The sequence below is a fragment of the Pyxicephalus adspersus genome, chromosome 4, assembly GCF_032062135.1.
Source record: "Pyxicephalus adspersus chromosome 4, UCB_Pads_2.0, whole genome shotgun sequence".
NCBI lineage: Eukaryota > Metazoa > Chordata > Amphibia > Anura > Pyxicephalidae > Pyxicephalus > Pyxicephalus adspersus.
The window spans coordinates 5,742,332-5,766,653 of record NC_092861.1 but is presented as its reverse complement, the minus strand read 5'-3'; the positions used below and the strand labels follow the sequence as shown (position 1 = coordinate 5,766,653).

At 38.1% G+C, this 24,322-nt stretch overlaps 1 protein-coding gene across 1 annotated transcript; it reads left to right on the top strand.

Annotated features, from left to right (window-relative positions):
* The first annotated feature begins 3,881 nt into the window (after window positions 1-3,881).
* Window positions 3,882-24,018, top strand: LOC140327998 (amine sulfotransferase-like). Its single transcript, XM_072407267.1, has 8 exons — window positions 3,882-4,470; window positions 6,810-6,980; window positions 9,315-9,529; window positions 12,636-12,762; window positions 13,851-13,945; window positions 20,198-20,378; window positions 23,350-23,497; window positions 23,890-24,018. The coding sequence occupies exons 2-7, from the start codon at window positions 6,824-6,826 to the stop codon at window positions 23,466-23,468; spliced, it is 894 nt and encodes a 297-aa protein (XP_072263368.1). The 5' UTR covers window positions 3,882-4,470; window positions 6,810-6,823; the 3' UTR covers window positions 23,469-23,497; window positions 23,890-24,018.
* Window positions 24,019-24,322: the final 304 nt, after the last annotated feature.

The window sequence follows — 24,322 nt, the reverse complement described above, 5'->3', positions numbered from 1 at the left end:
GTTACAAAAATTGGTGTTCTTCATCGTATATTTTTTCTTTATGGTTTTTTAGGGATGCAGCCTATGTGAGATATAATTTTTGTTCAAGTGGAAATCCTTTTTGAGGTATTCTGTAATGTTGAGATAATATTTGTAGTGTAAGGATCTTACCTGTCCAGCGAGCCCGTGGCATCCCTGGGGATCTCAGCCGCAGAGGGAGATGCTGCTGCAGCAGGCAGCATGGCCGAGGCTTCTGCCCTGCTCGCGGCATGTCTCTCTCTACAGCCAAACTACTGTTCAGCCAGGCATCTATGCACGTGAATACTGAAAGTCCTGTTCTCAGCACTCCTGTAGAGGTACAAAGGAGGGCACGTCCCAGGGGTGCTGTGGGAAGAGGTGTGCGTGCTACAATGCGTGTCTCTTGTACACCCCGAGGGCGTGGCACTCGGCTGCCTTGCCATGGGGCGGGACATAGTTAGTTTGAATTGGCCGCAGGGGACTCAGTTACCCTCCTATCAAATGGCGCCAGGTGGCGCAAGGTCATTGGTCTCCTATTTAAGGAGAACCTGTCCTGAACACCATTGCCCACTAACAGCCTCTGTGAATACTTGGGTGTGCTTGGGTGCGTTCTTTGTGTTGGTTTATGTTAATCTAGTTTGTCATTACCATAGCGACCTGGTCTGAAACCTGATTCTGCCTGAACTCTGCCTGCCCTGACCTCGGATTCTTCCTGACCTGCTTTTGCCTTACCCTCCTGTACTACGCTTATCGGACTTATCATCTGTAAATAACCCTTGTCTTGTTTTATGACGATAATAAAACTTGATAAAAGGATTCCTGGAGTTGGCTGTATTTGTAATATCCTTTGTTTATTGATTTAACCAAAGCCAACAAATTACACTTACAAAACTTATATTGTGGAGGAAATTGAGATCATGCAATATCAGTCATTATCCAAAAGAAGGTGACAGAGGGTGAAGTAAGAAATCCAGTTGCTGTCTCCAATCCAATTGCAATAGCAATTTATTATACATAGCTGTATGTCAGAGATCTGCATGTTGTTCAAGTATTGTTTGCAAGTATTCACAGCAAATGATCCAAGGCACTAAGGTATATTAGTTTTATTTGCACTGGTCCAAAAAAAGAAAAAAAATATTTACTGGTTAAGCATTCCGAGGTTATGTTTAGACTTGAAGTTTGCAAGTGGTTTTACACACATATTTTAGCACTTAAAACTACTTTCAAACAAATAGTTATCATTCACTTGAATGGGTGTGGTTTTGGTTCTCACCATGAAGTCATGGTCCCCATGTAAAAAGGCTGAGTACTGCAGAAGGGTTGAGGAAATTTGGTTTGGTGACCTGCAGTGGCCATTTTTATAAAGGTATTAGAGAGGGGGGAACTCTTGCATTTGAGGGAAGGATCAGGGTGGACCTTCCTATCCCACTGCTGAACAGCCCAGGACTTCGTTTTTACAGGATAAAATGATAAAATACACAAAAATCAAAGAATTACACTAGTTGCTAGAATTTAACTAGAATTTACACTTAATGGCCACTTTATTAGGTACCAGGAAGTGACCCTTTTTGCCTTCAAGACTGGCATAATTCTTCATAAAGTCATAGATTCAACATGATGCTTGAAACATTCCTCAGCCATTTTGATCCATACTAACATGATCGCATCATGCAGTTACAACATAAATGCTGATTGTCCATACATGATGAAAAAATCTCATTCCACTACATAGCAAGGATGCTCTATTGGATTGAGATATAGTAATTATAGAGACAATCTGAGTACAGCGAACACATTATCATGTTCAAGAAACTAATTTTGGATGATGAGCTTAATATTATTACATAGTATGTATATAGTGCCATGATATTACACAACACTGTACAAAGTCCATAGCCATGTCACTAACTGGCCATCAAAGGAGCTCACAATATAACATACATACCATAGTCATATGTCAATGTAGGCTAAGGTCTACTTTCTAAGGGAGAAGGCAATTAAACTCACTGCAAGTTTACAGGATGTGGGAGGAAACTGGAGAACCTGGAGAAACCCCACACAGACAGAAGCTGCAAACTCCATGCAGATAATGTCCTGGCTGGGAATTGAACCTGGGACCTAGCATTGCAAATGCTGAAGTGCTAACACCTGAGCCACCATGCTGCCTTGTGTTATCCTGCTCAACATAGCCATCAGAAGATGCGTACACAATATTAGGCTCTGGCATTTAAAAAATGCTCAGTTGGCACTCAGGGGCCCAAAGTGTGCAAGTAAATATCCCCCACATCAATACACCATCACAAGCAACTACCCAAGCAACCTTAGAGACTTATCAGACAAGACAAAGTTTGCCCAATCTTCTGTTGTCCAATTTTAGTGAACATGTACAAACTGTAGCCCCAGGGTCCTGTTTTTAATCTGGCATCTGTTGTGGTCTGCTTCTGATGTACCTCATCTGCCTCAAGGTTCGACATGTTGTACATTCAGAGATGATCTTCTGTAGACCTTGGGAGTAACAAATAGTTATTTGAGTTAATGTTGCCTTTTTTATTCATCTAGACCAATCTGGCCTGTCTTCTCTAACCTTTGGTATTATTAAGGCAATTTTTAATTGGGGAAACAGGGCCACTAGGGGGTGCTATGGCTTGCACAGAGCTGGTGTGAGCCCTGAGAAGGGCCAAGGTGCAGAGTCTAAGCAGTAACCAGGCCTTCTTCAGAGCCTGTAGTGGTGAGGATGTTGCGCTGCTGGTTCCTGCCAGGTTGGGCACACCAGGATGGGCAGAAAAATTGTCAAGGAAGACCGGGGTTGAAACAGGCAGCAAACAAGAGAGGTCAGGTTTCAAGCCAGGGTTTAAATAACAGGGATCCAGAAAATAGACACCAGTGACACAGGGGCCACTGCAGACACAGGGAACATCGGGGACACTGGAAGCAACTGGAGGCTCAGGTGACACGGGGATAACCTCAGACAGGGAGGAACACTGGAACTGCACAAGGGAACTGGCTGGGAAGCAACGGACTGGCCAACAAGGTTCGAACACAAGAGCTGGACAGGGAAAAAACTGAATTAACCAAAAGATATAAAGCAAATGTTCAGCAGAGCTAAGGGGCTCAGCACTAGTGGAGACACGTTGCACGAACGCTCAGTGCTGTGTCTGAGCTAGCTAAATAGCCAAGGATGATGATGAAGGAGGCTGTTTAAAATCTGTAAGCAGGTGCTCCTGGGCTCAGAAGTACAGGCATGCGCAGGAGAGAGGTGCCTGTTCCTTAGCAAGGAAGAGGTATATGTTACAAGGGTTAGACAAAAGATCTTTGGGCAGGAAGGGGGCAAAAAAGGACATGGACTAGCAATCTATGCTTCTTAAATAGATAACAGCTCATGAGAATGGAGGCACACTTTGGTTCTTTTGCCTTAGGTGTCAAAGGACCTTGACCTGTCACTGGGGTTTTTAGATTAGTACATACTCATTGACAGAGTTGACAAAATCTTGATAAATGCCTGTATTTAAAAAAAAGAAAAATATGAACAACTCAGAAGGGATTGTCTTTAGTATTGGATTACTCCAATAACACATCTCGGATCTATACAGCCTAGCCCATTACAATAGCCTCCAATGTAGTAATGTAAGTAATTTGTTTAATATATATTTTTTTAATATTTTTTATTTACTCCAGTTTTTAGTGATGTTCAATGTGGAGAGGAGATGTAAGCCACCCTTAAAATCCTAATACGGACCTATCACCAAATTTTTCACATTATATAAAGTAGTGGCTAACCCTGGCTAACATTAAAAAAAAAAATTCAGGGAGGACCCCTCCTCTTCTGTCTTTTCCTATCATACCGTCACTTATCACAGAAGGTTGCAGGCTGCTCGCTCGACATCGGACATGCACATGCATGATCCTAGCATGTAAAAAAAAAGAGATAAGTACTTTTTTTTTTTTTTACATTTTCAGAAAAGCCTGGAACCCAATTCTCATGCCTATGCCATGCAAGATCAGATAATGTAAGAAGAAGATGGAAGATTAAGGTTACACCTGGTGTCCAATCCATGCCCCAAAAAAAGGAAGACGGAACGTTGAGGGACCTGCTGGAGTCAGTTTGCAGATGGATTAATGGCTTTACACTGGTGCTGAAAGTTTTGCTTTAAGAGTAGTCACTTAAGGGTATCACTTAAACTACAGACTTTCTGCATTAGTCAATTTCTAAGAAGGTACAAGACTCCACTACATAATTGGATAAAAAAGTGAACATTCACCATCCATGTGTATCAATAAATAATTTGGAAGATAATTAGTTAATGGCCAGGGGGCAGGAATTGTAACTGTGAGAAAAGGAGAGGAAGCTGTGTGATGTCATAACTGATTGGCTCGGAGTTTCTTTACACAGAGGAGATTAAACAGAGGATTTAGACTTCTGTGGAACGGTTGTGAGTTTAGTGCAAGCTACAAATCATAGAGTGCACAAAAAAGGTCAGTCTCCTTATACATGTGTTTTTATCTTTATGTATTAACAAATTTGGTGCACGTTTGACTTTTCTTAAATCATTTAAACCTTTTTAGAATTATACTTTAAAATTATAGTTCACATTAACATGTGATGGTTAACATACTTAACCAAGTGTTTGGGTGTTATTTGATATTTAAATTCATAATGTTTGGCAACTTTATAGTTAAAGAAAAAAAAGAGATGACCAACTTACATAGTTACATAGTAGGTTAGACATAAGTCCATCAAGTTCAACCACCAGGGAAAAAAATATAACCCAGATATAGGACCCTATAAGACATAGTTAGACCAGAGGAAGGCAAAAAAAAACCTTGGTACAACTTGCTCCACCATGGGAAAAAAAATCCTCCTGATTCCATGAGGCAATCGGATGTTCCTTGGATCAACAGTCACTGTTATTTTTACTTTAAAGCCTTTATTCCCAGTTATATTCTGTGCTTCTAGAAATCATCCAGCTTTTTCTTATAGCGGTCTATAGTAGTTGCTGACAACTACAACTGACAGACCTTGCAATGAAGAATCCCTTCCTTATCCGGAGCTTAAACTTCTTTTCCTCCAGACACAAAGAGTGCCCTCTTGTTCTTTGTAATGATCTCAAAGTGAATAATGGGGAAGAGAGTTCTCTATATGGACCATTTATATATTTATACTGGGTGATCATATCCCCCTTAAACGTTTCACCTCAAGGGACAATAGATTCAGTTCAGCTAATTTCTCCTCATAGCTGAGCTCTTCCATTCCTTTTATTAGATTAGTTGCTCTTCTCTGCACTCTCTCCAATTCCACAATGTCCTTTTTGTGAACTGGTGCCCAAAACTGGACTGCATATTCCAGATGTGGTCTTATCTATATTAAATGTCATTTGCCACTTGGCTGCCCAATCAAACAGTACATCCAGGTCTGTTTGTAGAATATAGACATCCTGTATGGACTTAATTCCATTAGATAGTTTGGTGTCATCTGCAAACACAGAAAATTGTGCTTTTAATCCAAAACTCTATATCATTTATAAGGATGGTAAACAGTAAAGGTCCCAACACTGAACCGTGGGCTACATCACTAATAACCTTAGACCATTCAGAGTATGAATCATTAATTACAACTCTCTGGATGCATTTAAGCCAGTTCTCTATCCATTTACAGATTGATCCATGTACACTACATCAAGTGCTACGCCACTGTCTTCCTGTTTACTTCCTCATAAAAAAGAGTAAATTTGTTTGACAACTTCGGTCTTTCTTGAAGCCATGCTGACTATCACTTATAATATTATTTTCTAACAGAAACGCCTCTATGTGGTTCTTTATCAAACTCTCTAAAACCTTTCTAACTATGGACGTTAAACTAACCGGTCTATAGATACCTGGTAATGACTTGCTCCCTTTTTGAAGATAGGAACCACATTGGCCTTACGCCAATCCGTCGGCACCTTGCCAGTGACCCTGACTAACCTTTCTGCCAGCTTATTTAACTGTCCCACCCCCTCTGTTCTAGTAATAAATATCCTTCCACTATTCCCTTAAATCTTTCCCCTAGCACAGCAGACCCCCTTTCATTTAGGTGCAAACCATCTCTGGCATACAGGTTGCAAGTTCAGTTGCAAAAAGATTGTGGAATTGATCCACAATTTTAGTTCTGATAGGAAAAATGTCAGGGCAGGTACCATTGAAATTGTAAGTTTATTTTCATACTTTAAGGGGGTTCTGCTTTAGAAAAAGCTATTCTACGGGTTTATAGACACTTGAGCAAACCATAAGCAATTCATTTATAAAGCAGTGATTGTATAGTTTACTAAACATTACCTGGAGGAGAATCAGTCTCTAAACCATTGAAATCATTGCTTTAGCAATAGACACCTAAAAGTTTGGATACGTGCATTTTTGCAAACTTAGGATGACAAGGAGAATAAGCAATTAAGAGAAGGGCTTTACATGAACACATTAAAATTGTCATTTGAAAGAAGGTATTACCTAACATTTCCAGCACCTGCTGTTCTGTTTCATGGGAATGGGCAAGCAGGAGTATTCCCCCTGTAATAAATCATAGAGGGCTTTAATAAATCAGGAGTGCTTTAATAAATCTGGTCCAATGAGTCAACAACAGGAAATTGCTCATGGGGACTACTTTTATTCTTGGCAGTAGTTCACCCAACTACTTCAATGTTTGTATGAAACACTTGGAGCTCAGGAATGTGTGGAGCAACAGCTTCAGTCTTATGATGGGGTATTTTGGAGAGTTGTGGTTGGGTAGGGTTATAATTTTATTATCTCAGTCTTTCCCATACATTTGTCTTTCATTACAGGTTTCATTACAAGTATGTCTGCAATTACTCCTGTGCCACGTGACAAAAATCTGTACTGGTATAAAGGATTTTGTTTTATAAAGGATATGATTCAGCCAGAGTATATAGACTCCCTAAAGGATTTTAAAATACGAGACGATGATGTTTTCTTGGTGACATACCCCAAATCAGGTGGGTTTCTCGCTGCTTCAATAAATTCTAAAAGGGAAATGAGGTGAGGTGTAGTCCAGTATTAATCCAGGAACACTTGCTGTCCAAATAGAAAACATTACTGTAGATTGTTGTTTTTCAACCAGGGTTTAGTGGTACCCTAGGGTTCCTCCAGGGATCGATAGGGCAATGAGCAACTTGTGCATCTCGGGTCAAATTAACTGGCAACAATTATTTTTATGGCTATCTTTAAGGCTGACATTCTTCCCAGTGACCACCCGCTAATATACTGTGAGCTGTGGATATAGTAATTATAGCAGGGATTCTCTAAAGACCTGAAAGTTTTTTCAACAGGTCTAGTAACACTCATATAGAGGTTTTCATACCTCATTCTTTTAAATTTTTAAATACAACCCATATATTGAAATGGCAAATTTATTTTTGCTAAATTAGGCAATATGTTGTGAAACATTGACTTGTTTGTAATGCTAGCTGATTGAAGTCCACACTTTGATATTCTTATCAACATTTTGAAACACAATTGAATGATCTTCAGTTATTTCTGCCCACTAACCTCACCTGACCAGTTCCTGCTTCCTGTTTTTTTATGTAATGCTAGCAGGTTAAGCCATATATTTGATACTGTCTTCCCTCATCATCTAAGGCATCCAAATTAAGGATGGGCGAGCGAGATTTTTAAACTTGATCTCGCAGCGAATTCGGCCGTTTTTGCTAATTTACTGACCGAAATTGTAAGCGTGAACTCGTCCTGCAGGCTGTGCTGATCAATGACACTCAAGGGCCATCAGGATTTTCCTTTCCTCAACCAATCAGAGAGCACTAGAGGTTTTGAATGGGGGGATTTGTCCCCCCATTTGGATCAAACACTGACAGGAGGATTCCCAGGGCTACCTTCATTCATGCAGCCCTGGGAATCCTCCTGTGTGCGATCCCTGGGCCCTAGAGGTTAAATGGGGATAAGTCCCCCCATTCAAAAGCTCTAGTGCTCTCTCTAGTGCCCAGGGATCGCACACAGGATGATTCACAGGGCTGCATGAATGAAGGTAGCCCAGGGAATCCTCCTGTAATGATCCCCGGGAACTTCTGAAGGGTCCGAGAAGTCGGTTCGCCGAAATTTTGCGGACCCATCGGAAGTTCGAGGAAATTTTCACGAGAATGCCAGAGGCATTCAGGTCTTTTGGGAACCCCTGCTATAATTCTTATATCCACAGTTCACTGTAATTGAACATGGTGATTAGTGGGAGGAATTGTTCTAACATTGCTTGCCATTGGGAAGGCTGCTACCCATACAGATAGACAAAAAGATAATTGGTTAAACTGACCTGAGAGCCACAAATTGCTCAAGGAAACCCTAGCAACCCCAGGAGGAACCCTGGTTGCAAAACACTGGTCTAAGTAGAAGATATATTGTTAATGACACATCTTAATCTTACCAAGAAATCCAATATATTCTATCTACAGGATGCAGCTGTTTATTGCTCAGCTTCTGCAATCTCCCAGCAAATAATACCTTATTTTTCATCCCTGGTTTAGGTAGGTATGCTTTTCTTAAAAGTGTGCCGGAATCTTCTGCTGGAAGTTACATTGCACTACAGTACTCATGAATTATACTATCATTATCCAGGTGCTTCATTCATAGGTAGCTCAATGCACAGACACAGTACCTGTAACAAAGGGATTGTCTACACTTTTTAAAAACTTTGAAAAACTCTTACTACCATTTTGATACAGTTATTTGTTTTGTCTCTTTTTATGACTTAACTGTTGGATCCCAACCCTAATTACAAGGGTTCTCTCTGTTAGACCATAGCATAAATACAATTTACTGTAATAATGGCGCACAGCCCTCGGTTTTCATTGGACTGTTGCAACTGACACAAAATGCCAAGGACAGGCCCTGTCTTGTGGTTAAGGTACACAGTCGGGATCATTTCTATTGATTGATGGTTGTTAGAGGTGCTTCTGCTTCTGTCAACCACCAACCAGTAGATGCTGAACCCACTATGTTTCATAACAAAGGAGCACAATGTGTCTTGTGTCCTTTATTTGTTAATTGCCTGCTGCAGTTCTGTGCAGCTTGTATCGGTAAAATCAGAATTGATACAACTGTGGACTACTAGACATGGTGAATGTGATGGCTTGTATTCATCTAATTTAGATTGTTTAGAAACTTTAATTTCTAAGGTTCTAACCACATAACTAAATAACATTGTGTTTTTCAATGACGTTGAAAAGGTTGTGCATCTTATCACAGAGAATTTTGGAGACATACAGCTAAAGGAATGTTATTGAATATGTACAAATAATTTCAATATTTCTATTTCACATTAAAAGGAACCATTTGGTCTCAGCAAATATTGAGTTTGATATGCAGTGAAGGGCACCGAAATGGTACTGAACAAATTGACACTAATGAAAGAGTGCCATGGCTTGAGTTCCGAGCATTAAATCCAGAAACAGATTACAACCTTCGTCCATCACCTCGTCTGTTTGTTACCCATTTGTCAGAATTATTTGCTCCCAGAGAACTGAAAAATAAAAAAGCGAAGGTAAGACGCACTATTTAGGGTTGATAATGTCGCTTGAATATGAAAAATGGAAAAATATTCTATTTCTACAATGGCATCTTCAGATTTTCTTTGAACTCCGAATGTTCTGGGCTTATGTCACCAAACCTGTAAAATGTAAAATCTAACTATGAATTTCACTTATTCGGCCCCCTCTAGTCTGTTAAATATGACAATGAAAGTGTTTTGTTATATTTGTAAGTGCAAAAAAATACCTTATGATATAAATACAGATATTTCAGTGTTTGATACCTCTTGCTATTTACCAAAGAAGCCAGTTTGGTACACAAAACTTTCTGTCCTACTAATAAAAAAATACAGAGGTTTCAGTGTTTGATACCTGTTCCTATTTACCAAATAAATCATTTGGTACAGGTGCATTTTTACCTGAATAAGTAAAAGATGAGCTGTAGGTGCAGGGGAAGGCGTTGCCTTGGGCGACCTACCGCATCTGGCATGCGGCATACTGCCCGGGAGTCCGCCACTGTAGGACAGCAGCAGCAAACTGTTGGAGGTCTGAGATATGTGCGGAGCACCAGTATGCTGGGAGATGTATTGAGAGAGCAGAATACAATCATACAGCCACATCATGTGGAGAGTTGTGTTGATTAGTTCTCAGGGGCCTCGAGTGCAGCAGGCTCTTCTTCTAAAGCAGCAGCAGGAACCAGCACAGCCGTGACTGGAGCAAAGGAGTTAGCGTGGCTAATGTGCCTTTACCTCTGGATGACTCTCCCTTGTTGTTTGACGAACAGCCTGAGGATCTGACTTTGAGACCCTTGGGGAGTGTGGTCAGCACTTGCTTGGAGAGTGTTCTGGATCAGTGGCTGCATTTGCAGATGTTGGCTTAGATGAAAATGAGGATTATGATGACCGTGATGTCACCTGGGAACCACCGGTATCCCCGCAGGTCCAGGTCATCTGTGCTTCCTTCTTGCTCACCTTCCTTGCAGTGCCCTACTGCCAGCACCATCTCTACCTCTGGATCCAACACTCTGCATACTTCCTGTTCCAAGTCAGGTGATTCTCTGTTAGCCGCTCCCTTGCCTCAGAGTATTCCACAGACGCACTCCCTCTGCTGGCAAACATCTGAATAACACCTGAGATTATCTCAGCAACAGCACTCCCTCTGCTGGTGGGATTGCTGTCTGCAGCTCACTTGATTCACGACCATCACCTGACATTCTCTTCCTAAGGAAGTGACTTCCCTTCTCCTCCTCCTCCTTCTTTATTCCATCTACTATTTACCTAGTAAATTTGGTGGTTCTAACATGTATAGGGGCTTTGCTATTAATGTTTAAAGTCCGCCATTGACTTTAATGGAATGGAATCGTTTCGACGAAATTTCGCGGACCCATTGGAAGTTAGAGGAAATTTCGTGAGACTGTTAAAGCCTTCTCGATCATCCCTACTGATGTTTCTGCCATAAATGTTTCCAGTTCGTAATGGGGGGGATCCTGGTTGTCTTTTTGCTTTTGTTCTTCTAAAGTGTAGTGGGAATCACTGTTGTAATTAGGACTGAATAGTCAGTAGGCTCGTTGGGCCCATACCTAAAAGCACCAGTGCTTGCAAAGGTGACTGTCACCTGCCCCAACATGTGCTAGCCCATGGATTCCCTAGCATTGATACTCTTCTTAATACCTACGTTTATTAACTGAGGCATGTCTGTATGCTATAGATAATGTTAGCAGAAGAAGTAGGATCAGCCATTACGGTCAGTGACAAGCCAGTGCATTGTATGCATTTCAATTTGAAGAACACTCCTATTCTGGTACCATGCCCTACAATGAAATGGTTAGGTTTATGATAATGATATGTAGCCTGGTGGACACTAAAGAGGAACTAAACTCAAAAGTACCCTATTACAACAAAAATACACTTACCTCCAATGCCGCAGGGCAGTCCGATCCATTCGGAGGTCTCTTCTACCCTTTTATTTAAAGTGAAAATTCTGAGTTGAGGTACGCTTTAAGGGTATAGAGAAGGTGGGGTGGCCTTTTATGCACTCTATCTTGGAGCACATGCTCATTCTAGCACATTACAACTCCTCTGTTTAGGCTGAATGTCATGTGCAGCCTGGTGAACCTGATGGAGATAACCAAGGGTAGGGTAGCATTGTATGTGCTCCTTATTCTAGCATGATGCATCAAGTCTGGTTGGGCTAGAGATAACATTTAGCCTAGTTGACCTAAAAAGGTAGGATGGATTCTTGTAAGGTCTCTTTACCCAATTACACATTTCTATCTGCATTGTGGCTGCATCTCTTGGGATGCTTGTCAGATAAGGTCTACAATTTTATTTACGAATGTATGTGTGTGTGAGATGCCCCTTGGTGCCACTTAGTGTGTGTGGGATCCTCCATGATGCCGCTTAGTTGTACTTAAAACAGAATATTTTACAGTTCATGTTTTTTTCCTATATATATCAGAGTAATTTTATTTGGAAAAAAGGGATATGACTTGGGCGTGTGGCTTATAATGGGTTGAGTTTAGAGTGCCCCATTTTTTGTACCTGACTCCTGAGATGAATATGAGACCCTTTTCGTTATATTAGGACATGAATTGTGTTACTGGCAGAATCCCCAGATCAAAATAAAAAAATGAAGACTGAAAGAAAAAAGAAAACAAATGTAAACATCACATCCAAGAGCTGGGAAATGCAGCAATTTTTAAGATGTTTGTTACTTGCAAAGTTCACTAACCAATATAGATATTCTAAAGCAGAAAACTTTAAATCAATTGCCAAGGTAATAATGGACTTCCAGAGGTTTTTTTACAATGCCAACAGAATTCAAGAATATTGGCTTATCAATGTACACAGTAGACATGGTTTTCTTTGGCTTTTGGTAAGCATTCCAATGTTCGCTGCATTGATATCTCAATGAACAGGCTCAACAAAGATGTGCACTATGCCCAAAATGGTCATCAGTTACACCTAACCCTGTAAGCAGATTTGTACTTTAGTCTAAGTCACCAAATTTACCAATTAAATCTAAGGAAAAGATATGCTGATTGTTTTATAACTAGTAAACAACCAAATATCCATCTTTATGCAGTTTATCATTTATTAATAATTATTTTTTTTATTTAAGGTTATCTATGTGATGCGGAACCCAAAGGATGTTATTAAGTCTTTTTATCATTTTGAAAACATTACTCTTTTATCAGAAAAGTCACCGGATTTTCAACACTTTTTTGAGAAATTTTTAGATGGAGAAGGTGAATATATATCATTTGTGTTTGTTATGGTTGATGTGTTTTTACCTCTTTTTTTAACTCTTTCTCTCTCTCTCTGCTTAGCCATTAACTATTTTTTGGTAAATCCTTATCAAAAGTACAACAAAAAAATGTTGTTAGGAAATGCTCATCTGTCTAGCGACTTGATGATGTGCGCCATCACAGTATAAAACAATGTTTATTCTATCTAGCAATGTCATTTGCAGCAGCCAGGAGAACAAGATGGCAGCAGCTTCTCTTTAGTCATGAAGTCCTATGTATTTTATGGCATCCCCAGCATCCATTGTTAGGCTGTGCACAGCTGGAGGAGACTCTCGAGGCTGATCAGTTCCTGACTCAGTCCTGCACTGGTGTTGGCTGCTTGGACTTTATAGCCTCTCTGCTCCCAGTCGCCAGTGCCCGTTGTAGTGTATAGCTGGGCTAATCTGTGCTGGAGAGACATTCATCTGATTTACTGTTGCTGACTTTGCCTGTTTCTGACTTTGCAAGTTTATGCTGCCCGGATTGACCTTTGCCAGTGACCAAGACTCTGTTTGTGTCTTGCCCTTGTGTACTTTGTTTTATGGACGTATATTTTGTGTATGACCTCTTGTCTTTGTTGGAATCATGGTACTGCTGGACTCCTGGCTTGCTACCAGCCCATTCTCAGACACCATCCCTTGCGCAGTAAGTCCTGGGGGGAACCAAGTGCTGGCAGACACAACCAGTCTCCCGAGTCTGAGCGGGAGCTTACTAAAGGTGAAAACTGCGGTATTTGATTGGGGGACTGGTGTCTGGTGAGGACTGGTGCTGACCAGTGCCTTACACATTCAGTGCTATGTCTTTTCTCTATACTAATATGTGTTTGTAATGCATATGAGGCACAAATATTTGGAAACTGAAGGGACCTGTTCTGTTTATTTTACAGCCAGTGGACATTATGAATAATAGCAACAGTACATATCTGATAGCTGCTACTTATAGTAAATGCTATATGTGCTACAAATGACATTATATAGGAGGCTTTAGAAAAGTGATAATGTTGTTTCATATGTCATATTTACAATGTATTGTGATTTCTATTTTCACAGTATATGCAGGTAAATGGTTTCATCATGTACGAGGGTGGTACACTCTTAAAGATAGTTACAATATCCTTTTCTTAAAATATGAGGACATGATAAAGGTAAGGGATCTGAAATAGTTTTTTTTTTATTAATATATGCCAGCAATTGTTTATAGATGAATTTGAAGTTCTGTGCTATAGAAAACACCCTTCTCTAAACATATTGGACGTATTCCAGACAGTGTATGCTCTGACATCTTGGACCTTGAATCTTTCCAGGTTTTGCTCACCACTAATCATGGTGATAACATTAATGACTGCACCGATGATGAAATATGATAATGTTTGCTTACTGAAAATACAGTAGCCTGAAAACTTTTTCCTAAAAGTATTTTATTGATATTTATTTGGCAATTTAATGTTTTGAATGCACATATGTTTTGTAAGATAGCAACTAGCTGTGCAAATCATTTAATAAATCTTTTAAAATACCAATTAGCACTTAATATGCTATACAGTTGTAATAATGCTGCCAGTTCATGTTTACGGGAATTAATGTTAACCCTTGATTCTAACTCCAATAACACAGGTCAACAAAAAATTAGTTTTGATAATCTTCAGAAACCACAGCAAACGTTTCTAAATCAGTTTTCAACCAGATTTTAGATCTGTTTTCATTTTTTCCCTATAGTTCCTGAGTTATGAGTACTAATATAATATACTAATAAAATATAATATAATATAACATTGTAAGTGCGTCTTTTTTGTACTAAAACCTAAGCAACATTGAGGTGAATGTTAATACATCTTCAGCGTAAAGTAAAATAAGGCACATTGTGGTATAGATCTAATGAACAGTGTCAGTCAGGGACCATTGTTTCTTCAGAAATTACAGGAACCTTGGTAGCAGTGCTCCATTAACTAAATGTCCTGGTAAAAATGTTCTCCTTGTTCGTCACTCACCATACCAAGATTTTCCGGGAAGAATTCTAGATAAGAGTGCAAGAAATGTATTTTTAATGACATGCGACAACCCAGTTTCTGGTATGAATCAAGCAGATTCTGAACTCCTTTGTATGCGGGGGACTTATGGTTGCCCAGGAAATTTTCACACAGCCATCTGAATGCATCCCAAGCTTCTAGCTCAGCTGCTGAAAGAGATTGTTTGAAAACATCATCCTGCAAAACAATCTGTGGCCCTATAAATATCCCTTCCTTCATTTTTGAAGTGCTTATGTTTGGGAACTTCTCAACAAGATACTGAAAACCCATGGAGTTTGATTTACCCCTGGCCTTTACAAGGTTCTTCATCAAGCCTAACTTGATTTGGAGAGGTGGCAGAAATATTTTATGCGGATCAACCAGAGGTAGAAACTTGACACTGCTTGTTCCGGGCTTATAGGTATCTCTTGGTAGCCAATCACGCTTGACATAATGGTCTCCCGTAGATCAGCTGTCCCACAGACATAGGAAACAGCAATAGTTTGTGAATCCTCCTTGCATTCCCATCAGCAAGCCAATGACCTTTAGATCCCCACAGATGTTCCACTGGTGTGTTTTATACTGGATTGCTTCAAGTAGTAACTTCATGTTTTCATAGGACTCCTCACTACTGAAGAACATTGTCAAGGTATGATTTCATTTTCTGCAGTGAGTTACAGTTACACCCCTTGCAAGTAAGTGCTTCTGTTTAAGCCCTGAAGGAAGAAGTTCTGCTTTGTCTTTGGAGAGATTTATATCACGAACGAGTTCACTCAGCTCTGCTTGTGTAAAGGTCTCTGGTTGTTAAACTTCATTGGCCAAGTAGTCAGCCTGCAACTCCAGCGCATTTCTCATCATTCTACAGAAGCAAGTCCATCATGTGGCGGTATCGGAACTGGCAATTAATCATCATGGGGAACAGGCCCAATTGCAGGATTGAGGCTGTGATATACAATATGTGCTTAGATTTACCTGAGAATCTACTTTTGTTGACGAGGCAAAAATAGCAGTCGATTAGATGGTCTCTCTCCACACCACCAGGACTGCAAATGGCATTGCTGCTTTATGCCGATTTACCAGTCACGCTGTCCGTTGGAACAACTTGTACAGATGACATGTGAAGCACAAGATTTATCCTGGTCACCAAGTGGACAATTGAAATACAATTTATATCTGTGGTATATCTGTGGTAATTTGTCAACGTTGTGCTTTCGTCATGAATGAACCACACTTGTAACCGAAATCCAATCATTAAGGCAATTTCTAGGCATGATGACAAATGAAATCAATCGCAGTTAGTGCAGTCTCCAACCTTAAAAAAGAAAACCATTGTTAAATGTTGTAATATGTTAAGGCTATTTATAACGAATTTCACGCAATATATAATTAGCTGCATCACAAAAACTAGACGTGCTAGAGAAAAACTGAACACAGATTTGAAATCCGCATCAAAAATACTAGGCATCCTCATGATGCTTACTGCCCCAAAGATAATGTGAATGGGGGTGGAACCTGGAAGAGAGTCGAGAAACTGTGGTCCGGGACTGCAGGCTGCGCTCAAACAGGACCACTTGTCCCGGAGACTGCAGCAAGCGTAGCTGAGCCTATGAGAAAGGCTTTACACGCTGCTGGATTGCACAATCGAGAAACATTGTTTCTCTAAGCAACCAACAAGTCCAATCTATCTGGTTTCCTTTTGCAGCAAAATTTTATCCCAATTGCCTCCTCTACAATTTGGATTTATCTGTTGAAGGGCTACAAATTTAAAGTTGTGTTCCAGGCCCACATGTCAACTAAGAGGTGTGGTTATTTTACCATTACGAATTAAGTATGTGTGCTCATAAATTCTCTTTCTAAATTATCTCTTTGTCTTCCCTATATAGAAGCAGCCGCAATTGCACAGTGCCAAATAGATGATACCTATTGAGTAACATGTAGTTCTTTTTTAGAGCAGATACATTTTTCTAATGAAAATTATAAATTGACATTTTTGTAGTTGGGAGGCATGATAAAATCACATTGGGAACATGTGCGATGGATTTATATTTGGTCGTAGATGCCGGTATTGGATGCGTAAAATGGCTTCTTACTAACGTATTGCTTATAGCAGGTGCCTTTCTATAAAAAAATTGCAGCTTTTCTGTAATCATTTTTTGTATATCTGGATTGCATGTAAGGACCAGAATTTTTGACAGATATCCCCAATTTGTCAATGTTCTTCTGTTTATACCATTAAAAATCTAGTTAGATTCTTTTGCCTAGCTCGGGAATTTGTAAACAGGCGTTCGCAATTTAATTGTTCTTTCGTTTTTTGATAGGCCTTTTTAAGAATTTTTTTTACTATATCTTCATTGTGATAATCTAAGTCGAAGTTTATTTGCCTTTAACTCAAAATCAGCATCATTGGTACAGTTCCAACATATACAAAGGTATTGGGAATAAGGTATACTATGTACCACGGGGGTGGGATGGGCACTAGAGCCAAACAATATTGTGGTACCCGTTGTAGGTTTTAGGAATAGGGTAGTATTGTTAATATGTTTAGTATTTTCAATGTCGAGAAAGGCGATTTTCGATAAATCATATTGCATAGTAAAATGTAAATGAAAAGAAATCACCTGGAGCTTAGAAACAAACTCGACCAAAAGTTCCTGAGTTTCTGTCCAGATGATGAAGATGTCATCGATGTACCTCTTCCATTGTACCTCTTCCATAATTCTATGTGGTACATCGAGAGACAATCATTAGCAAATAGATTTCTTCCCCATCCTCCCAGGAAAAGGTTAGCCTAGATGGGGGCACATGTAGTACCTAAAGCTACACCTTGTACTTGAAGGAAGAATCTTTCATTGAACATGAAATGCCTACTTAAAAGAATGAATAACAGTAGATCAAAAATACATTTATTACATTTCCAAGTTGTTGTATCGTTTTCCTGTATTTTTCCTGAGTTTTTATATGGTGAGGATGCCTAAATTGTTGGGAATACTGGAATATCCTACTACATCTATCGTAACTAGTAGGGCGTCAGGAGGTTCAGACATATCCTCAATTGTCTTTAGTAAATCCAACGTATCTTTAAGAAAGGATGGAAGGCGAATGCCAATGAACATGTGGCCTAAGAACCTGGTCTACTAGTTTACTGGCATTACTGGTTAAACTTTCTATACCTGATTTGATGGGTCTTTCCAGTGGGTTAATCATATATTTATACATTTTGGGGAGTGCATAGAGAGTCAGAGTCTTTGGGTATAGATTTTTTAAAATTCATAAATGTTTCTATCAATGAGGCCTTTATTGAAGGCCCCTAGAATAAGCATATTATATTCCTGTATAAAAAGTTCAACTAGATCTTTTGATATACTAACATACCACTCTCAATTCTTTAGATTTTTTATACAAATCTTTATATTGTTCTATCCCAAGAACCACAATACTGCCTCCCCTATCTGATTGTTAAATTACTATGGATTCATTAGCTTGTAAAGTGTTCAATGCTAATTGTAAATGTTTAGGAAAGATATTGTTGTAGGAGGGATTAATTCTTAAATCGGAAATCTCTTTCATTACATTGTTCACGAACTCGGAAATATGTGGATTCATATAAATATTGGGGAATCTAGTGGACTTTTTTCTCACATCCAATGTTTGGATAGGACTGGTAATATGAGGGAAGTCTTGAGTTGATTCCTCATAGCCAGTTGCAAATTCTTCATTGTCATTAAATATTTGAATCAAATCTCTCAGGACTCTAAAGTCATCCATTGTATATGAAGCAAATTCATCAGGATTATCTCTGTGCAAGGAAGACATAGATTTGTCACACAAATTTTGAAAGAACACCTTTCTCGCAAAGAGATGCAAGTCTTTCACAAAACCAAACTTGCCTAGGTGTTTGCTGGGACAATAATGTAGTCCCAAAAGTAAAATCTCATTTCTGTTTCGGTAAGGTTAAAGTTGGATAAATTGATAATATCAAGTTGAGAGTCATCACAACCAGAGTGTCTTAATTTTGGCTGGATGGTACATTGGGTTTCAATAGGTATTGTTTCATTGACCCTAGTTTATTTATTGAAGACCTAAAAAATAATTATTTTGTGTTTTAGGTTTAACACTTGTTAGTGTAGAAGGTGCTGTGGAGAGAAAGCCAACATTACTCATAGGTGAAACTATAGTTTATTCAGTAATTTTTCTTTGCCATTTTGAGGGTGATCTGAATAGGAAGATTAACCTGATGGGTCTAAGTTGTCAGGTGAACTAATCGGTGGGCGATGCTTAGTATTATCCAGTGTTTGTGAAATTTTTAGAACGTTTTCGTCCTTGACATGTGTTTGGAAAGAATTTTTTGTGACTAGGAGTAGGGGGGTAAAAAGTAGTACTTTCTGATTCTGATTCATCCTCTGCACTGATAGAAGAGTCCAGATAAGGACCTAAGGGTTGTGTTTTAAAGTTTGGATGTTTATTATTATGAAGATGCCACCTATAGGCTCTGTTTGTGTCAAATGGCATTTTATCTCATTTTACTTTCATTTTTAGTTATCACTTCATTATTTAGTTTCTGTAGGAAAGACTTAAGTTCAGAGTTTTTAATTTTGAAATGTTTAAATGATATTAAGTCCTTGTATTTAGTATGGATAGCCTGTATTTCTCTATCCAGGTCCACCAATTCCATTTAATGGTATTTCAATAAAATCTGCCCTTTCAATAAAATTTGCCCTTCTGCAACAGATTCATCTTCGAGCCAGGGGGCCGTTTAACCATGTTTATTCCTGGGTTTGCTAAATTACACAGTATCTATTCTTAAAGATGGCTTATTACTTGTGTGTTGGATGTTGAAGACTTCCACCTATTTGCTTTTATTCTTGAAGATTTCTGTACTCTTGTCTTTCTTCTCCTGAAAAAGTAGATTTACTCTATGAAACGCATCAAGAAATATTGGGGTGTTGATGTTGTTATCCCCCCCCCCATATTTGAACACAAGTGGTATAGTTCTTTCTAGACCATCAATACTTTGAACAGAGTTATAGCAATAGAAATTGTGTGTATTGCTTTACATAATTTGATTGATGTTTTATGATGTTTTTTGTCAATGAATGAAATAAAATAACAATAAAGTTTTAATCTTTACTAATATCTGATTGTTTGTTAAATCTATCACACCTTAAAAGCCCCTCTTTAGTCAGCATCATCTTTAAGTGCCAATTAGTATTTTAAAAGAGTTAATTGGGATGTGGTATGTTCTTTGGATTTTCCATTATAATAAGGGCCAATTAATAATCTGTTTTCCAACCATTTTTTTAAATCTGCCAAAATATTTAAAAATTTTAGACAAATGAAGGTAATGAACAAAATAATAATAAAATTATTTTTCATGTTTTGTCATGTTTATAGGACCTTAGATCTGCTGTCAAGAAAATCTGCACATTTTTAGAGATAAAATTAGATGAGAAGTCGATTGATATTGTGGTCAAGAAAGCATCTTTCAAAGAGATGAAAACTGATCCTCTTGCAAATAAAGAGAATATGCCTGAAGACCTCATTGATAAAAAATGTGGGTCATTTATGCGAAAAGGTAAAAAAATATCGCTACATTGTTAAGGGTTCAGTTCTTACATTTAATATTTTATTTTGATTGTGATGCTTAGGATGAATAACCTCATCAACAGCTACTTCAAGCTAACATAGGCAATACACATACACATTGCATGCAAAGTTCACGAACATTTTAGAAAACTTTAATAGAAGAATAAATAGTTTATTCTTTTTTGCTGCATGTTTTTTTTCCTATGATACATGCAGTCTCCAAGAAGATTTGCCTACCCAATCATTTCCACTTTTACAAGAATTTTAAAGTGGAACTTACCTTTAGTTCCACAGAGCCCCTGATCCCTCTACAACTGGCTTCAATTCGGTACCGCACTGTCCTGGATTCTTTCTTTGTCCCAGCGCAGAGGAACCACCAGGTTGCCCCTTTCCATTTTCTACCTTAGTCTTCTGATTTCTGCCTACGTCACCCAAAAAAAATGGCCATCTCACCGAGCATACTTAGGTATCCCAGGAGGCTCTGGGCCTCCCATTCAGTCTTTACCGCAGTGAGGGCACAACACAATGGCATCTTTTTTTGTTTTAATACTTAGAAATAAAAAAACAAACACATCTTTTGCTTTATATTACAAAATCCATAAAAAGCAGTTTCATTTAGTCACTTTAAAAGGATTTGCAAGGTTTTTCAACCACTTACACAAACATTTCCAAATAGTCCATCAACACACATGCTGCAGGCTGATACCTATAGTTCACCAAATGGAAAGGTGATCCCATGCAGACCCCTACTGTCATCTTTTCAATATACATGCTGCTGATCCACATTCACTTCTTGCAATATCCTGAATTATCTGGATCTTATATCCCTCTCCTCATCATTATGGACTTATAATCCTAACCTTAATGAGACTACTAGCTACACGGGATCATAAGTATTATCAGTCTCTGCCAATCCCCCGAGGGATTCACATGGCAAAGCGCGTCTGGACAAGGGACTTTACGTCTTATATTTGTGTTATTTAGTCAGGTATCTGACATGTATAGCTAATGGTCCACATATGATGAAGTATATATCATAGGTCCAATATATAATACCTCATCCCAAACAATTAAAACTTGGAAAATTTCAGAAAATTTAACTTTTGAAGTACACAGTACTATTTAAAGATTAATGTTATCCAGTTATACAATAATATAAAATATAATAAAACTATACAACAAGCTTTACTTTAGTTAGACCTGAGTATCTTGCATATCCTTTTCTTTGCAGTAAAGATGATGAATATACATTAATAGGCGTTTCTCAGAGCTAATAAAGCTTCCTCAGGAGACACGTCTAAATGTTGTACAGTCTAAAACAATAAATAATCATCTAGCTTAATCTATAACATAATAAATAATTCAGACTAATGTTATATATGAATGTTATCCATTTACATAATTCATGATTTCAGCTTTTATACGACATATGAACTAATAAGAAGAACATGTTAGCGCCATATGAAGAGAGCCAGGTAAGGAAGTCTATGTCACCAATATTCATGAAAAGGGGGGGGGGACCTCAAATCCAGTGTGATGTTGTTTCTACAAAACATATAATTGTCATTTTAAGCTTTCTTATTTAAAAATAAATAATATGATGACAATTACATGTGAAACACATTGAGGAATGCAAATGAATATAAAAGCAACAGCTTTACAACAAAGAAAAGGATATGGAAGATACTTAGCAATGAAGTGAAGCTTGTTATCAGATTTTATTATATATCTGAATAAAAGATCATTTTTAATAATACCATGTATCTCAAAAGTCTCCTTTCCAAACATTTTCTAAGTTTCTTACCTTATTCTGAAGGAATCCAACCAACCAATACAAACCATAAATTTTCATATGCAATTTTAGACAAAAAAATACATAACCTCTGCTAAAAATAAATATAATTATCTTTGTATAACACTTTTTTAATTGGGTAATAAACAAAATGTCACATGTGAAAAAAAGTCTTCAACTGCTATTTTAAAGAGTTTTGCATCACATGCATGAGCATTTATCTGGTGTAGCATACTAGGGAGCATGCACATGCATGGTTACCCAGTATACATAGCATATCAGATATGGTAAAATTTTACTCTGGTAAAGTCATAATTACACTATCCTTTATAAATAAAATAATCAACAAGTACTGTACCATTGTAGTGAGGAGAGAAAAGAAATGTCCTAGCAATCTGACATTTGGAGCTCACTCAAAGCAATAACTCTGCACCCTAAAATATTAGTCATTTAGCACCTTTAATCTTTTAACTTAACACAGGCTATAGCTTTTAGTACCCTATGCCTTACTTACTGTATGCATTATCTTTTAAATTCTCCTCATTGGTGTGCAAATTAGGTTTGAATTAGGATTTATAAAGCCTTCGGGTTTGCAGGAAAAGCCATCAAACATAGGCTTAGCTAAGGATACCCCTGCTAAAACCAGCATATTGTGGGTCAGTAAAAAAAATATAATTTATATTCATAGCCAGTGGAAATATCATTCTTTTTAGCTGTCTGTAAAGGCATTGTGACACAACTTTAAATATTAGGTCTTCTGTAGCAAAATTTGCCAAATGGTAGTGGCTTTGGAAATTTGGAGATACCGAGAAGTCAGTGAGTCACAGCTGAAGGAACCCCTAGAATCCTATAGAGGAACCCCAGGTTTTATGTAACCCTAATAAAGAATGGCTTCTCTAGGGGTATCAGATAGGAGTACCAATATTAATTACCAAGGCCGTACCCAGGTAGTGTCTGTCATCTTTGGACATCCTTTACGATCATAACCTGTCTATCCATTACCATAAATGTGTCCAAAGAAACCAGACTAAGCTGAGCCTTTCTTTGTCTCACTTATAAACTTTTAGACATGTGAAATATGTTATAACGTGAAAAATGTTGTAATGTCTTATATATAATGTAAACGTTTGAAATAATTATAATTGTATTTGTGGTATTTTCTTTTCAGGCCAAGTTGGAGACTGGAAAAATATAATGACTGTGGCACAAAATGAAACATTTGACAAAATATTCCAGGAGGAAATGGGAGATTTATCATTAAATTTTACCTGGCAGATCCCTGAATGAACAGGAAAAGACTTAATTTTTTCACTTAGGTATCTCATGACACAAATGTATAAATAGATTTCAAAGTAGTGGTATATATGTGATGTATGTACTGTGTCATAGCCTTAAAACAACAAGTCAAATTAATTTATTACGTTTTTGTCTTCTGAACATATCATAAATTTTGATGGGATCTTTCTTTTCCCCGTATTTATACTTTTATAACCTGCTATAAATCAACATAAAAGTATTTGTTCTTTATGCCATGGGAAAATATTTTCTTGGGAAAACATCTAATTTTTCTCATTATTTTTGGGGGGAAGAGAAACATTTTGTAAATAATAGGTAGAAGATAATTAAATATAACACTTCTCTTTTTGCTATCATTTCAGCCCTAATTTTTTACTTGTAATAATGTGTCTATTCATATTTTTTCTTATAGGATCCCAGACAAAGTCTTCTTCTTTAGGGATACAATTCAGCACTTTTATGTATCTCAGCACTAAAATACAAAGATTACTGTTATTGCCGTGTATCATGTCATTTTCAATACAAATATTAAAGATATATTTCACAACCTCGATTTTCATTAATTACCTACCAAAAACTTTTACAATATAAAGGATACACTTTGTAACCCAGTGCAGAGGCAAGCACAGGGGGGCGGCGAGAGCTACTGCCCACCGATCGAGAGACAATCCAAATACCCTCAAATCCTCATTAAATGATCAACATAGCTATGTTCATTCCAACAGGGGGTATCCAGTTACCTAGATCTAGATCCTCTCCTTCAATCCAGGGAATCAATAACTTGGGGAATCTGCACATTTATTATTCAACATCTTAGATTTCCAATATCATGTTAGTCATATAAT

Excerpts from the sequence above, each read along its gene's own strand:
- LOC140327998 (XM_072407267.1), top strand. The coding sequence starts at position 6,824 with ATGTCTGCAATTACTCCTGTGCCACGTGACAAAAATCTGTACTGGTAT. Across the intron at positions 6,981-9,314 it reads GGTGACATACCCCAAATCAG|GAACCATTTGGTCTCAGCAA; the intron begins GTGGGTTTCTCG and ends TCACATTAAAAG. Across the intron at positions 12,763-13,850 it reads GAAATTTTTAGATGGAGAAG|TATATGCAGGTAAATGGTTT; the intron begins GTGAATATATAT and ends CTATTTTCACAG.